General features: G+C 40.3%; 1 protein-coding gene across 2 annotated transcripts in view; it reads left to right on the forward strand.

Moving 5' to 3' along the window:
- The window catches only part of RXYLT1 (ribitol xylosyltransferase 1), a 39,075-nt gene extending 24,851 nt beyond the window's left edge, over positions 1 to 14,224 (forward strand). Inside the window, exon 6 of one of the 2 annotated variants that reach the window (XM_082351268.1) lies at positions 9,884 to 14,224. In XM_082351268.1, coding sequence (XP_082207394.1) covers positions 9,884 to 10,199 — 316 coding nt within the window. In that variant the 3' untranslated portion in view covers positions 10,200 to 14,224. Of the gene's footprint in view, positions 1 to 8,388; positions 8,817 to 9,883 lie in introns of those variants that run through there. The other variant, XM_082351267.1, reaches the window with a different exon arrangement.
- Positions 14,225 to 15,706: the final 1,482 nt, after the last annotated feature.

Genomic DNA, 15,706 nt, shown 5'->3' on the forward strand with positions numbered 1-15,706 from the left:
AACCAGTTCAGTGTTCCAAGACTGGCATGCCATACTCCTCACACCTTCAGGAACCTGACACCACCCTGAGGACAGAGGCCATGTACTATTCTTCTTTGAATCCCCAGATGTAACATAGGACCTTGAATAAAGTAGGCCAGGATAAGTGGGGAATGGATGGATGGATGGATGGATGGATGAATGGATGGATTTAACTGGGTTAACTTTCTTCCATCTTTTACATGGTAATCATGAAACAGGTGTTCATGGACTGAAGGAAGAAATTTGGGGATCATTTATTTTATTTTTAGATAAATAAATGGAGTTTCATGTGTAAAGCAGAGTCATCAGAGAAGTAATGCCTAAAAAAAAATGTCCTTTTAGATCTAGAAATACATTAATTGGAGCAGATACTCTCTTTTAGAAAGCCTGACTCTACTACAACCAAGAATACTCTACCCAGCAAGACTCTCATTCAAATTTGATGGAGTGATCAAAAGCTTTACAGACAAACAGAAGCGAAAAGAGTACAGCACCAGCCTTACAACAAATGTTAAAGGAACTTCTCTAAGTGAAAAAAGAAAATGCCGCAACTAGAAAGAAGAAGATTACAAAATGAAAGAAGTAAAGGCAAACATACAGTGAAAGTAGGAAATCACCACACACGAAGCTGGTAGGGAGGTTAAAATACAAAAGTAGTAAAATCATCCATATCCACGATAAGCAGTTAAGGCAGCAGTCCCCAACCTTTTTGGCACAAGGGACCAGTTTTGTGGAAGACAGTTTTTCCACAGACTTGGGGTGGTGGGGCTGTTGATGGTTTGGGGATGATTCAAGTGCATTCATTACATTTACTGTGTGTACTTTATTTCTATTATTATTACATTGTAATATATAATGAAATAATTATACAACTCACCATAATACAGAATCAGTGGGAGCCCTGAGCTTGTTTTCCTGCAGCTAGATGGTCCCATCTGGGGGTGATGGGAGACAGTGACACCCGAAGTGTGTTGCTTATGTCCAGTCTACTCCATAAGATGCAGCTTGTCACTTGCCACTCACTGACAGGGTTTTTTTTTTTTTTTAATTAATTTACTTATTTGGTTGTGCCGGGTCTTAGTTGCAGCACGTGGGCTCCTTAGTTGAGGCAGTCAGGCTCCTTAGTTGTGGTCTGGGGCTCCTTAGTTGCGGCTCGCAGGCTCCTTAGTTGTGGCATGTGAACTCTTAGTTGCAGCATGCATGTGGCATCTGGTTCCCTGACCAGGGTTCCCTGACCAGGGATTGAACCCAGGCCCCCTGCATTGGGAGCATGGAGTCTTATCCACTGTGCCACCAGGGAAGTCCCACTGATAGGGTTTTGATATGAGTCTGCAAGCAATTGATTTATTATGGTCTCTGTGCAGTCACACCTCTGTGCTAATGATAATCTGTATTTGCAGCCGCTCCCCAGCGCTAGCATCGCTGCCTCAGCTCCACCTCAGATCATCAGGCATTAGATTCTCAAGGAGTGTGCAACTTAGATCCCTCACATGCACAGTTCACAGTAGGGTTCGCCCTCCTATGAGAATCTAATGCTGCCACTGATCTGACAGGAGGTGGAGCTCAGGTGGTAATGAGAGCATTGGGGAGCGGCTGTAAATACAGATGGAGCTTTGCTCACTCGCCCGCCACTCACCTCCTGCTGTGCGGCCCATTTCCTAACAGGACACGGACCACTGCTGGTCTGTGGCCCAGGGGTTGGGACCCCTGTGTTAAGGGATACACAAAACAATTAGATGTAGAATATGATATCAAAAACAGTAATTGGGAGGATTTCCCTGGTGGTCCAATGGTTAAGAATGCACCTTTCAATGCAGGGGACACGGGTTTGATCCCTGGTTGGGGAACTAAGATCCTACATGCTGCGGGGCAACTAAGCCCACACACCACAGCTATTGAGCTCACGTGCCTCAATGACAGAGCCCGTGTACCACAAACTATAGAGTCCACGTGTTCTGGAGCCTACACGCCACAACTAGAGAGAGAAAATCTACACACCACAACTAGAGAGAAGCACGCGCGCCACAATGAAGAGACTGTGCACTGTAACAAAAGATTCCCACATGCCTCAACAGAGATCCCATGTGCCAGAACTAAGACCCGACACAGCCAAAAAATAAAGAAAATAAATAAATAAAATAAATAAATATTTTAAAAGTGAAGAATAAAAACCATATAATCATCTCAATAGAAAACACTTTGGATAAAGTTCAGCATCCATTTATGATAAAAACTTTCCAGAAAGTGGGCATAGAGGGAGCATACCTCAACATAAAAAAGCCGTATATGACAAATCCACAGCTAACATCATACTCAATGGTGAAAAGCTGAAAGCATTTCCTCTGAGATCAGGAACAAGACAAGGATGCCCACTCTCACTGCTTTTATTCAACATAGTTTTGTAAGTCCTAGCCACAGCAATCAGAGAAGAAAAAGAAACAAAAGGAATCCAAATTGGAAAGAAAGAAGTAAAACTGTCACATTTGCAGATGACATGATACTATACATAGAAAATCCTAAAGACGCCACCAGAAAACTACTAGAGCTCATCAATGAATTCAGTAGAGTTGCAGGATTCAAAATTAATATACAGAAGTTGGTTGCATTTCTGTACACTAACAATGAACTATGAGAAAGAGAAATTAAGGAAACAATCTCATATACCATCTCGTCAAAAAGAATAAAATACCTAGGAATAAACCTACCTAGGGAGGTAAAAGATCTACACTCAGAAAACTATAAGACACTGATGAAAGAAATTGAAGATAACACAAACAGATGGAAAGATATACCTTGTTCTTGGATTGAAAAAATTAATATTGTTAAAATGACCATACTATCCAATGCAATCTACAGATTCAATGCAATCCCTATCAAAATATCAGTGGCATTCTTCACAGAATTAGAACAAATCATTTTAAAATTCGTATGGAAACACGAAAGACCCCAAATAGCCAAAACAATCTTGAGAAAGAGAAACAGAGCTGGAGGAATCACGCTCCCTGGCTTCAGACTATACTACAAAGCTGCAGTCATCAAATCAGTATGGTACCAGCACAGAAACAGACACATAGATCAATGGAACAGACTAGAGAGCACAGAAATAAACCCACACACTTATGGTCAATTTAGCTATGACAAAGGAGGAAAGAATATACAATGGAGAAAAGACATTCTCTTCAATAAGTGGTGCTGGGAAAATTGGACAGCTACCTGTAAAAGAATGAAATTAGAACATTTGCTAACACCATAAAAAAAATAAGCTCAAAATGGATTAAAGACCTAAATATAAGACCAGATACTATAAAATTCCTAGAAGAAAGCATAGGCAGAATACTCTTTGACATAAATCACAGCAATATTTTTTTTGAATCTGTCTCCTAAAGTAAAGGAAGCAAAAGCAAAAATAAACATATGGGACCTAATTAAACCTAAAAGCCTTTGCACAGCAAAGGAAACCATCAACAGAATGAAAAAACAACCTACTGAATGGGAGAAGATATTTGCAAATGATACGACTGATAAGGGGTTGATATCCAACATATATAAACAGCTCATCCAACTCAACATCAAAAAAGCAAACAACCTGATTAAATAGTGGGCAGAAGGACTGAAAAGACATTTTTCCAAAGAGGAAATGCAGATGGCCAACACACACATGAAAAGATGCTCAACATTGGTAATCATCAGGGAAATGCAAAGCAAAACCACAATGAGATATCACCTCATACCTGTCAGAATGGCTTATACCTTATACCTGTCAGAATGGCTATCAAAAAGAGCACAAATAACAAATATTGGTGAGGATGTGGAGACAAGGGCACTGTTGGTAGGAATGTAAACTGGTGCAGCTGCTGTGGAAAACAGTATGGAGATTTCTTAAAAAACTAAAGATAGAACCACTGCGTAATGCAGCAGTTCCACTCCTGGGTATATACAAAAACAAAAAAACTGGAAAAAAAACAAAAACACTAATTTGAAAAGATACCAATACATGCACCCCAATGTTCATAGCAGCATTATTTACAACTGCCAAAATATGGAAGCAAACCAAGCATCCATCAACAGATGAATGGATAAAGAAGATGTGGTATATATATATAATGGAATACTAATCAGCCATAAAAAAGAACGAAATTTTGCCATTTGCAGCAACATGGATGGACTTGGAGGGTGTTATGCTAAGTGAAATAAGTCAGACAGAGAAAGACAAATACTGTTTAATATCACTTAATGTGGAATCTTAAAAATGCAACAAACTAGTGAATAAGACAAAAAAGAAGCAGACTCACAGATACAGAGAACAAGCTAGTGGTTACCAGTGAGGAGAGGGAAGCAGGAGAGGCAATTTAGAGGTAGAGGAGGAAGAAGGGTTATTATGTGATTATATGAAATTATGTGTGTGAAACTTTTGAAAATTGTAAAGCATTATACAATTTAAGAAATCTTTCATTCAAAGAAAAGGGGTTGGAAATTGTAAAAAATAACCAATCAATCAGGCATAGAAATACAAAAAAAAAAAAGGGAAAAAAAGAAATCCTGACTCTATTGCTAGTGTGATCATATCCATTCAGTATTGCTAGCGCAATCATATATTTTTTTTAACATCTTTATTGGAATATAATTGCTTTACACTGTTGTGTTAGTTTCTGTTGTATAACAAAGTGAATCAGCTATACGTATATGTATATCCCCATATCCCCTCCCTCTTGCATCTCCCTCCCACCCTCCCTATCCCACCCCTCTAGGTGGTCACAAAGCACTGAGCTGATCTCCCTGTGCTATGCGGCTGCTTCCCACTAGCTATCTATTTTACATTTGGTAGTGTATATATGCCCATGCCACTCTCTGACTTCGTCCCAGCTTACCCTTCCCCCTCCCCGTGTCCTCAAGTCCATTCTCTACGTCTGCATCTTTATTCCTGTGCTGCCCCTGGGTTCTTCAGAACTTTTTTTTTTTTAGAGTCCATATATATGTGTTAGCATACGGTATTTGATTTTCTCTTTCTAACATACTTCACTCTGTATGACAGACTCTAGGTCCATCCACCTCACTACAAATAACTCAATTTTGTTTCTTTTTATGGCTGAGTAATATTCCACTGTATATATGTGCCACATCTTCTTTATCCATTCATCTGTCGATGGACACTTAGGTTGCTTCCATGTCCTGGCTATTGTAAATAGAGCTGCAATGAACATTGTGGTACATGACTCTTGTTGAATTATGGTTTTCTCAGGGTATATGCCCAGTAGTGGATTGCTGGGCCATATGGTAGTTCTATTTTTAGTTTCTTTAAGGAACCTCCATACTGCTCTCCATAGTGGCTGTATCAATTTACATTCCCACCAACAGTGCAGGTGGGTTCCCTTTTCTCCACACCCTCTCCAGCATTTATTGTTGGTAGATTTTTTGATGATGGCCATTCTGACTGGTGTGAGGTGATACCTCATTGTAGTTTTGATTTGCATTTCTCTAATGGCTAGTGTAATCATATTATATCCATTCAGTCAACAAATATTTTTCAAGCAACTGCTATATGCCAAAAACTATTTTAGCCATAAAGGGATAGAGCAGTGAGCAAAACAGTCAAAAGAGTCCATGCCCTCTTAGAACTTAAATGCTTATTGGAGGAGGCAAACCAATAAAATATATTGTGTCATATATATATAGTGTCAGATGGTGATAAATACCATGTAAAAAAATTGAGCAGAGGAGGGGAATGTAGAGAGGACTTGGGATGAGGAGTGGAGCATTTGATATTTTAGAACAGCCAAGGAAAGTGCTAGTTAGAAGTTTACATTTAAGCACAGGACTGAAAAAGGCAGAGGGGTGAGCCTCATGTCTATTTGGGAGAAGAGTTGCCCAGGCAGAGGGAAGAGCAAATATAAAGGCCTAAGGTGGAAGCATGCTTACTATGTGTGAGGAACAAGGGACAGTGTGCCTAGAATGGAATGAGTGAGGGCAAAATAACAAAGCTTACTGTGGGAACAGAATTATTCTTGAAATCCCTCTCCTACCATTGAGCCAGGAGGTGGAGTAGGTGTCCTCCTTGCTTCTCATTGCTGCTTCCAGACCACTCTCCCTTTTCCCTCCCTAAAACCTCCAATTTTGAATCTCATACCAGCAGACAAAACTATCCATTATTCTTTCTCTTTGAAATCATAAGGGGGAAGGGATAAACTGGGAGATTGGGATTGACATATACACACTACTATATATAAAGTAGATAACTAATAAGAACCTATTTATAGCACAGGGAACTCTGCTCAATATTCTCTAATGGCCTACATGGGAAAAGACTCTTAAAAAAAGAGTGGAGATATATATATGTATAACTGATTCACTTTGCTGTACACCTGAAACTAATACAACATTGTAAATCAACTATACTCCAATATAAAATTAATTTTTAAAAAACTCCTAAAAGAAAAGAGAAATCATATACTGACCCTTGGGTTTATCCCCTTAATTCTTTGAAGAGTCTAGTTCCTGGCATACTCTCACTCTCTCCGACATTTTTCCAGCCTCATTCTTAGTGATTCCCAAATCCACATAGATGGTCTTTCCATCACACTGGTCTTGCAGTTCCTTTACTTCGTCTCCCACAGTGATCTGGGTCTCCACTTGACCTCAGCCATTCACTGTCATGGTCATTTCCTAGACCTTATGATTACACATACTGCATGATCTCAAATTCCAGCATCTCTCTCTGTAAACATCATTTTCTATCATTCCAGCTCATTCCCTGTAATAATCTGACATCAGCAATTTACCTGGGACTTACAGTTCATTGTTCCTAATACCTTTTCATTGTTCTTCACCCACCTCATCTTTACTTTATTCTTTACCCACTTAAATTTCATAATCAATCATGACCACATATACATTCAGCTTCCTAGTTCCTTAATCTAGCAAACCCTAACTCTGGTTAAATCCAGCTCTCTTACCTGCTCCATACCTTCACCCGTGCAGCCAAACACACTTGGAGAAAGGTACCAATTGATCTCACTTTAAATATATGACCTTGGGCTTCCCTGGTGGCGCAGTGGTTAAGAATCCGCCTGCCAACGCAGGGGACACGGGTTCGAGCCCTGGTCCGGGAAGATCCCACATGCCGCAGAGCAGCTAAGCCTGTGCACCACAACTACTGAGCCTGCACTCTAGAGCCCACGAGCCACAACCACTGAGCCCACGTGCCACAACTACTGAAGCCCATGTGCCTAGAGCCCATGCTCCACAACAAGAGAAGCCACCCAGTGAGAAGCCTGCACACTGCAACAAAGAGTAGCCCTTGCTCGCCGCAACTAAAGAAAGCCCGCACACAGCAACAAAGACCCAACGCAGCCAAAAATAAAAATAAATAAATTTATTAAAAAAAAAATATATATATATATATGACCTTGACCCTTGAGTGTCCAGCAGTCATCCATCTCCCTTGTCCATGTATTCTTCCTCTCTCCTGGAAGACTTTCATACCTTCTTGTCTCTTCCCAACTGCTCTTACCTTATGACCCTATTGCTTATTTCACTGAGAAAATTGGAACAGTCAGGAGGGAACATCTAGTTTTCTAACTAGCCTCTCAGCTTCTACCCTTGCCCCATACAATCTATTCTCAACACAACAGCCAGATAGAGTCTGATAAAACATAGATGATGTCAGTTACCCCTCTGATCAAAACTCTGTGTGATGGGTGCTCTGACTTCATCTTCTACACCTCTCCCCTTCAGTTACCCTGCTTTAGCCACCCTGGCTTCCTTGCTGTCCCTTGAACTGGCACATGCCATCTCATGGCCTTTATGCTTGCTCTGTGCTCTCTTCTTCCCCCAGATATCTGTGTGGTTTGCTTCCTCACTTCTGGCTCCCCTCTCAGATGCCCATGCAGTGAGACACTCCCTGATCACCTATTTACAGTTGCAATACCATCCTACCAAAAACTCCCGCCTCACTTCTCTGCTTTATTTTTCCACACAGCACTTAACACCTTCTAAATAATTTACTGACTTGACCTGGTTACTGTCTGTCTCCACCACTAGAACTGTGATAATAAGCTCCATAAGGGCAGGAATTTGGATGGAGGGTGAGGTAGAGAAAGAAGACAAGCACTCACAAAATTTTGGCTGATATAATTTCATTCAGAAATTGTATGGCCACTAGATTTTTTTAAATGTGTAGCTGTAAACTTCTCAAATTCTTAAATATTTTCAAGAAATCTATTTGGGCAAGATTTTATTCATCTCTTCTGCCTGCCATCTCTATAATGTGTTTACCATTTCTTGTAACCAACATTAAAAGAAAAAATATTTTCTTCCACAAAAGTTATGCTTAGTACAGTGAAAACTTCAGGTTTTTTTCTGATTTTCTAGGTGGCAGCCTCAAGAAACAAATGAAAGCCTTAAGAATTATCAAGATGCTCTGCTTCAGAGTGATCTCACATTGTGCCCAGCAGGAGTGAACACGGAGTGTTACAGAATATATGAGGCTTGCTCCTATGGCTCCGTTCCCGTGGTAGAAGACGTAATGACAGCTGGCAGCTGTGCAAATTCATCTGTTTACCATAATGCTCCTCTGCAGTTACTCAAGTCCATGAATGCTCCCTTTATCTTTATTAAGAACTGGAAGGAACTTCCTGCTATTTTAGAAAAAGAGAAAACTATAATTTTACAAGAAAAGATTCAGAGAAGAAAAAGGTTACTTCAGTGGTATCAGTACTTCAAAGCAGAGCTAAAAATGAGATTTATTAATATTGTGGAAAGTTCATTTCTAAAGAACAATAAAGGTTAACTGTAGTTCATCTTTTTGAGCTAAGGTCTGATTTTTTAAATCATTTCTAATACTGGGTATGTATGCGTGTGTTTGTGTATTTATTAATGTTCTTTAAGTTACCCCTAGACCCTAGATTATGTCTGTAGTATTGACCAAGTACAGCCTTATTGGGCCACTCCTGAAAATAAAGTTAAAATGTTACTCAAACTCATTTGTACAAAGTTGAGTGATTCAGCATAATCAACTCTTCTCATTCATTTAAACCCGCTCTAGAGAAGCAGCATTGTATAGTGGAAAGACTGGGCTTTGGAGTTAGACAACACCTGGGTTAAAACCTTACCGCTGCACCTACTATCTGGGGACCTTGAGCAAGCCACCTCATTGTTCTGAGTCTTGGTTCCTTTCCATGTAGAACGGAGATAATGGTACCTCATAGGGTTGGTTGTAAATCTGAAATGAAATAATATATAAAGTACTCAATAATTGTAATAATTTCTAATTCATTTTTCATTCCTTACTAGTTAATAATAGGGTTAAATTTGAATATTTTAACACATGATCATTTCCACAATTTGGGAGTAATCATGTCATGATAGGAATGTATGCAGACAAGTCTTACAGAGTTAGACTTTTAGATTACTCAAGTTTTGTTGGATCACGTATGTTGAGGTAGGTGCCTAGATACAGAATTTGGTCATAACCCATACAAAACATGGACTGGGGGCAGTCAAGAGCCAGAAAATTAGTATCTAAACTCAACAGAAGTTGTCATTGAAGCATGGAGTAAGACTAGTCAACTCAAAGGAGAGTGCTTTGTGCAAAGGCTGTCTGATGCCCTCGGAGAGCAGCGGCTTTGATTAAGGCTGAGAGAGTGGTCTTGTATCTTCAGGACCTTGGGCTCCTGAAAGGATGCAGGCGACTTTGGGCTCAATCAGTTGCTTTGCCTGGCTTCTTATTTTCTCAGGAATCCTATGGCTTAACTCCTGTGAAATCAGGGAATTAACATCATTCCTTCCAGAAGCTTTTTGTCTCATTATATGAATGGCCATAGCTACTGAACAAGTGTAAACTACCCACACTTTCTTATACCTGTAGCTCCCACAGGGGTGTCCACATCACCAGAAGGTCTGGCAGCCTCGATATAAAGAACCTCATCTTTGCACCATATTGGAGAATCATCCTGGTGCCTGCCACAACCCTATCCAGTTCTGAGGAAACTGCCCCTCCTATAGCCCCTGCTAAAGGTACCGCACACAGGGAGCCATTTTATACCAAGTGTCTCTCCTCTTTGTCCCACACTTCAGGTGACAGCTATGGGCACTTTATTCAAGGGCACCCTTTTAATAGGCTTCCTGATGACCCTGGACGTTGGTACCAAAAAATAAGAATAATAACTGAGGCAAACAGCTAGTTCAAGACCTTTTTGAACTAGGAAATACTGAGAAACTGGGAGTCAGCTACAGGAGCAGAGATGGAAAGGATGCAATGGAATACAAGCTATATAAACTAGCGTCGGGGCTATGAGAGGAGCAGAGATGCTGAGAACAAGCTCAAGGAGAGAGAAATCTGACCCCAGAGCTGTTGCGATGTTCCCTGATGGGTTTTCAGCTCCCGCTCCCATGAACTTCGAGATTGCTTTTTTATTTCCCCATTGTATGTACTCAGAATTATCTCCTTTCTTCAACTTTCATCCCTCCTTGCCCCTGGTTACTTGAACTGACTTCCAAACCAAAAGAGCCTACCCAAAACAATGACAAGATGCTTCATCTTTCAGAGCCCCCATTTTGCCTTTCCCTTGAACAGGAGTGCATGCCAGGTCCAAGGTTGTAACAGAATTCTCCTTTGACTAAGTTAAAGGAGTCTCTGTACTAAATTTTACAAACAAGACTAGACCATCTTTCTCTTAATGTGGTACTTGCTATTATTGCCCATAATCCTTTCGCAGAGTGCTTTCTGCATTGGTGTATTTGTTGCCAGCAAAGCCTTTGGAATGTCAAGACCATGGAGCAAGACACAAAGTGAATCATATCAAAAGAAATTTTCCACTATCCACCAACATCCCTTCTTACCACATGGAGTTTGTTGGTAACTTACCTAGAGGCCAACTCTAAGCTATCTGTTGCCTCCAGAGTTAGATGGAAGTCTCCCTACATAGTTCTGGAGGTTTGCATGACAAAGTTGAGTCTGTAAAGTCTCAAGCTCCAGAACCTATCAAGATCTGAGTTCAAAGCTTCACTAACCCAGAAATACAGTCTAAGGCCAGTGTTGGAATGGGACTCCACTATTTCTGGTTGCTTGTCTGTCGGTACCAGAGAATTTTCCATCTCAGAAAGTAGCCAGGCAGTAGAATGCATTCATACATTAGATATTTTGTAACATATACTATGGGTATACATAGTGTACCTGGATATGCCTACAGTGAAGCCTTTTTTGTTTTGTATTTTAATTTTTTAATTGAAATATAGTTGATTTACAATGTGTTAATTTCTGCTATACAGCAAAGTGATTCAGATATATATTTTTTTTCTTTTTTTATATTTATTCTTTTCCATTATGGTTTATCATAGAATATTGAGTATAGTTCCCTGTCCTATATAGTCGGACCTTGTTGTTTATCCATTCTGCACATAATAGTTTGCATCTGCTAACCCCAAATTCCCACTCCATCCCTCTCCCACCCCCACCCCTTGGCAACGACAAGTCCGTTCTCTATGTCTGTGAGTCTGTTTCTGTTTCGTAGACATGTTAATTTGTGTCGTGTTTTAGATTCCACATATAAGCGATATCATATGGTATTTCTCTTTCTCTTGGACTTCACTTAGTATGATAATCTCTAGTTCCATTCATGTTGCTGCAAATGGCATTATTTCGTTCTTTTTTATGGCTGAGGAGTATTCCATTGTATATATGTACCACATCTTTATCCATTCATCTGTCGATGGACATTTAGGTTGCTTCTCCATCTCGGCTATTGTGAATAGTGCTGCTACAAACATAGGGGTGCATGTATCTTTTTGAATTATATTTTTGTCCAGAAGCCTTGTTTTTGAAAACCACATAGCATAAAAGGAATTCCCCCTGTCAGGCTGGAGGGGGCGTCCCTATACCACCCTTCCCCTCCAAATTGGCTCCTAATCCTTTCCAGGAAGGTAGAGTTTGGGCCTAGATTCCTAATGTGTCCCTTGTTTGTTTTTTCTCTTTTTGTTTTGCTCTTTTTTTGCAATCTGTTGTTTAAAAGGTTTGATTTGTTTAAAGCTTTTAAAAACTCACTAAAAACAAAGCAGGAAATGTGATAATGGATCATTAACTCAGAAACATGTTTCTAACTGATGTTGACATTTTATTCATTATGTCTTACCAGTTTTCTGTCCATTACCATTTGCTGAAACTCCATCTGGGTTTTCATTGCATCAAAACTCTTTCCTTTAGTGAGCTTTGGCTAGGTTGCACTGTTGATCTTGTCTTTATTCAAACTTTTGATATTTTGTTCATCATGGATTCTTTTTGCATGAATTGTGACCTTTTTGAAAACATTGCATAAAAATATCACTCATCTTGCTTACTGAGTTGTTTGAAACCCTGTGAATTTTGCACTCAAAAAGAGTGTCTCACTCCCATCACCCTAGATAACAACCAACCTCAAATCTTAGTGTCTTACAAGAACAAAAATATTTATTTCTTCTTCACATTTCTTTGGGGTTACAGGTCAGCTTCAACTTTGATGGACTCAGATGGGCTGTGCTCAGCTTGGTTCTACATGTCTTCCCTTTCCAGAACCCATGAAAGATAAAGGAGTGGCCTTTCTCTGGGGTATTCTCATGGTAGAGGGTGAGAAGAGGAAGGGTATTTTAATCAGCTTGGGCTGCCATAACAAAATACCATAAAATGGGTGGCTTAAACAATAGAAATTTATGTCTCACAGTTCTGGAGGCTAGATGTGCAAGATCAGGTTGCCAGCATGGTCAAGTTCTGGTGAGAGCTCTCTTCCTGGCTTACAGATGGCCACCATCTCACTGTGTCCCTACATGGCAGAGAGAAGAGTAAGCTCCAGTCTCCTCCTCTTCTTATAAGGACACTAATCCTATCATGAGAGCCCTGCCCTCATGACTTCATCTAAACTTAATTATTCCCAAAGGTCTCACCTCCAAATACCATACCATCACATTGAGGGTTAGGGCTTCAGCATATAAGTTTGGGGCAGGAGGGGGGGCACAAACATTCAGTCCATAGCAAAGGGGCAATTACTTCCACACACTGGGATGAATTGTGCCCTAGATTTTATTTTTTGTTTTTTTAGTTTGAAGGTTGATTTTTTTTGTTTTTTTAATTTCTTTGTTTTATTTGGCTGCATTGGGTCTTAGTTGCAGCCCGCGGGATCTTCCTTGCAGCATGCGGGATCTTTTGTTGCAGCATGTGGGCTCTTCATTGTGGTGCACAGGCTCCAGAGCATGCGGGCTCAGTAGTTGTGGCACGTGGGCTCTCTAGTTGTGGTGCACGGGGTCTAGAGCATGCGGGCACAGTAGTTGCGGCACACAGGCTTACTTGCTCTGCAGCGTGTGGGATCTTAGTTCCCCCACCAGGAATCGAACCTCCTGTGTCCCCTGCATTGGAAAGCGGATTCTTTTTTTTTTTTTTTAATTTATTTTATTTTTGGCTGTGTTGAGTCTTTGTTGCTGTGTGCGGGCTTTCTCTAGTTGTGGTGAGCGGGGGCTACTCCTCGTTGCAGTGCACGGGCTTCTCATTACAGTGGCTTCTCTTGTGGCGGAGCATGGGCTCTAGGTGCGTGGGCTTCAGTAGTTGTGGCATGTGGGCTCAGTAGTTGTGGCATGTGGGCTTAGTAGTTGTGGCTTGCGGGCTCTAGAGTGCAGGCTCAGTAGTTGTGGCGCCCGGGCTTAGTTGCTCTGCAGCATGTGGGATCTTCCCAGACCGGGGCTTGAACCCGTGTCCCCTGCATTAGCAGGAGGATTCTTAACCATTGTGCCACCAGGGAAGCCCCTGGAAGGTGGATTCTTAATCACTGGGGCACCAGGGAAGTCCCCTGCCCTAGATTTTGAAGCTTCTGCCCAGAGCTGAAATCCTGTCACCTGCTCATGTTCCATTGGTCAAAGCAGTCACAGGGCCAGGCCTGAAGTCAAGGAGGGTGGGGAGGAGGGAGGAGTATATCAACACATTCTGCCTTCCAAAAGAGAGAAAAAATGGGGAAGAACAGTTCAATTTACTGCAATCTATTTAGCTAAAACCTAAACTCTGGGATATAAAGTGTTGAGTCCTGGGGCCTGTTCAACCATTCCAGTTTTACTCTCCTGAGCACATTATAGGATTGTACTCACTGCCCGCACTTGAAGGTTTACTTTGGTCAGTGATGTGTAGTAGAGGTGATGTTTCACTTCCAGGTAGAAGCTTTAAGAGACAATGCACAATTGACCTTGTTCCCTTTTTCTACCTCAGCAGTTATGAAAGCCTTTGTCAAGATGAACCTCAGTCAGACTGTGTCCCCGAGTGAGCAGAAACCCCCTGACAACCAAAGGAACATGGAGAGCAAAACAGATCAACTTTTGTTATGTTAAGCTGCTGAGATTTGAGGGTTGTTTGTTGTAGAAGCATAACCTAGCCCATCCTGACTAGTACATTTTGCTTTCACTGATGGTTCCCATTCTTATAGTCTGACATATGCATTGCTATGAAACAAAAGATAATCACTCTTCTCTCATAGGTTAGACCAGTCGTTCTAAATCTAGTGGGTGAAAGTCTGGTAAGAAACAGGAGACTTACATAGTCTCAAAGTAATTACAAGGGGAAAAAATAGTAGTTTATAGTTGAGAAACCTGATAAACAGCAACTTAACCAAGTGATCCTATTTACATTATCAGTAACAGGAGAAATAAATATCATGTGCTTCCTGAAAGGATGTATTGAGGACATATCATTTCTGCAGTAGTCCTGGTAAAAATGTATCCCCAGAATCTAATCCTGAAGAAACATTAAAAAGAACCAATTAAGAGACATTCTTCAAAACAGTAGAAGATCAAGAGTAGCCAAGGCAAGAATGAATAAGAAGTGAAAGGTATGCAAACTTATGTGACATAGGGACATTGTAGATCATTGGAAACAATGTACTTTTCAATAAGTAGTTTTGAGATGACTGTCCCCATGGGAAAAAATGAAATTAAACTATGTCTCACAGCATATGCAAAAATAAATTCCAGGTGGATTAAAGATGAAAGTATGAAAAAGCAAAATTATTAACCAATACATACTCTTTAGAAATATAGGAAAAATAACTTTCTAAATTCAGGAAAGGGAAGGATTCCTCTACAATGATACAATAAACAGAAGCCTTTTTTTTTAAAGTTGATAAATTTTACAGTTATCAAAAGGCACCATAAGGAGAGGGCAAAAGAAAATCTACAAATAGAAGTTATATGTAGTGAATAATATAACTGACAAAGGATTGGGATTTAGAATATATGAATAACTGTGATTCAAAAGAAAAAGAAAAAAAAATCTAATAGAAAAATGGGCAAAGGAAAGAAATGGTATTAGTCCCAAAGAAAAAGATAAATGGCCCATAAATCTCATTAGTAATCAGGTCTTGCAACGCTTGACAGACCTACATGTCCTGCCCAAGAGTTCACCATGATTACCTGGAAGAGGTGGACTCAGACACGGAAAGTTGGGCTCCAGAGCTTACGCTCAACCATGATACCCTAACTGGGTCCTACAAATCCACAATCTTGAAATCTATTTTTTACTTAAGTGAACTAAGTGATGCAAATTCAAAAAAGGAACAACTTTTGGATTAGACTAGAAAGAAAACTCTAAGCTGAATGTTTGCTATATTTATGGAGTAAAAGGGTAAGTTTTTCATGTTTAGAAGAGTTTTCCTCCATCCCAAAGTCATGTCTTTGATGTGAATAA

Source organism: Balaenoptera borealis (assembly GCF_965194805.1).
Source record: "Balaenoptera borealis genome assembly, chromosome: 13".
NCBI classification, from domain to species: Eukaryota; Metazoa; Chordata; class Mammalia; order Artiodactyla; family Balaenopteridae; genus Balaenoptera; species Balaenoptera borealis.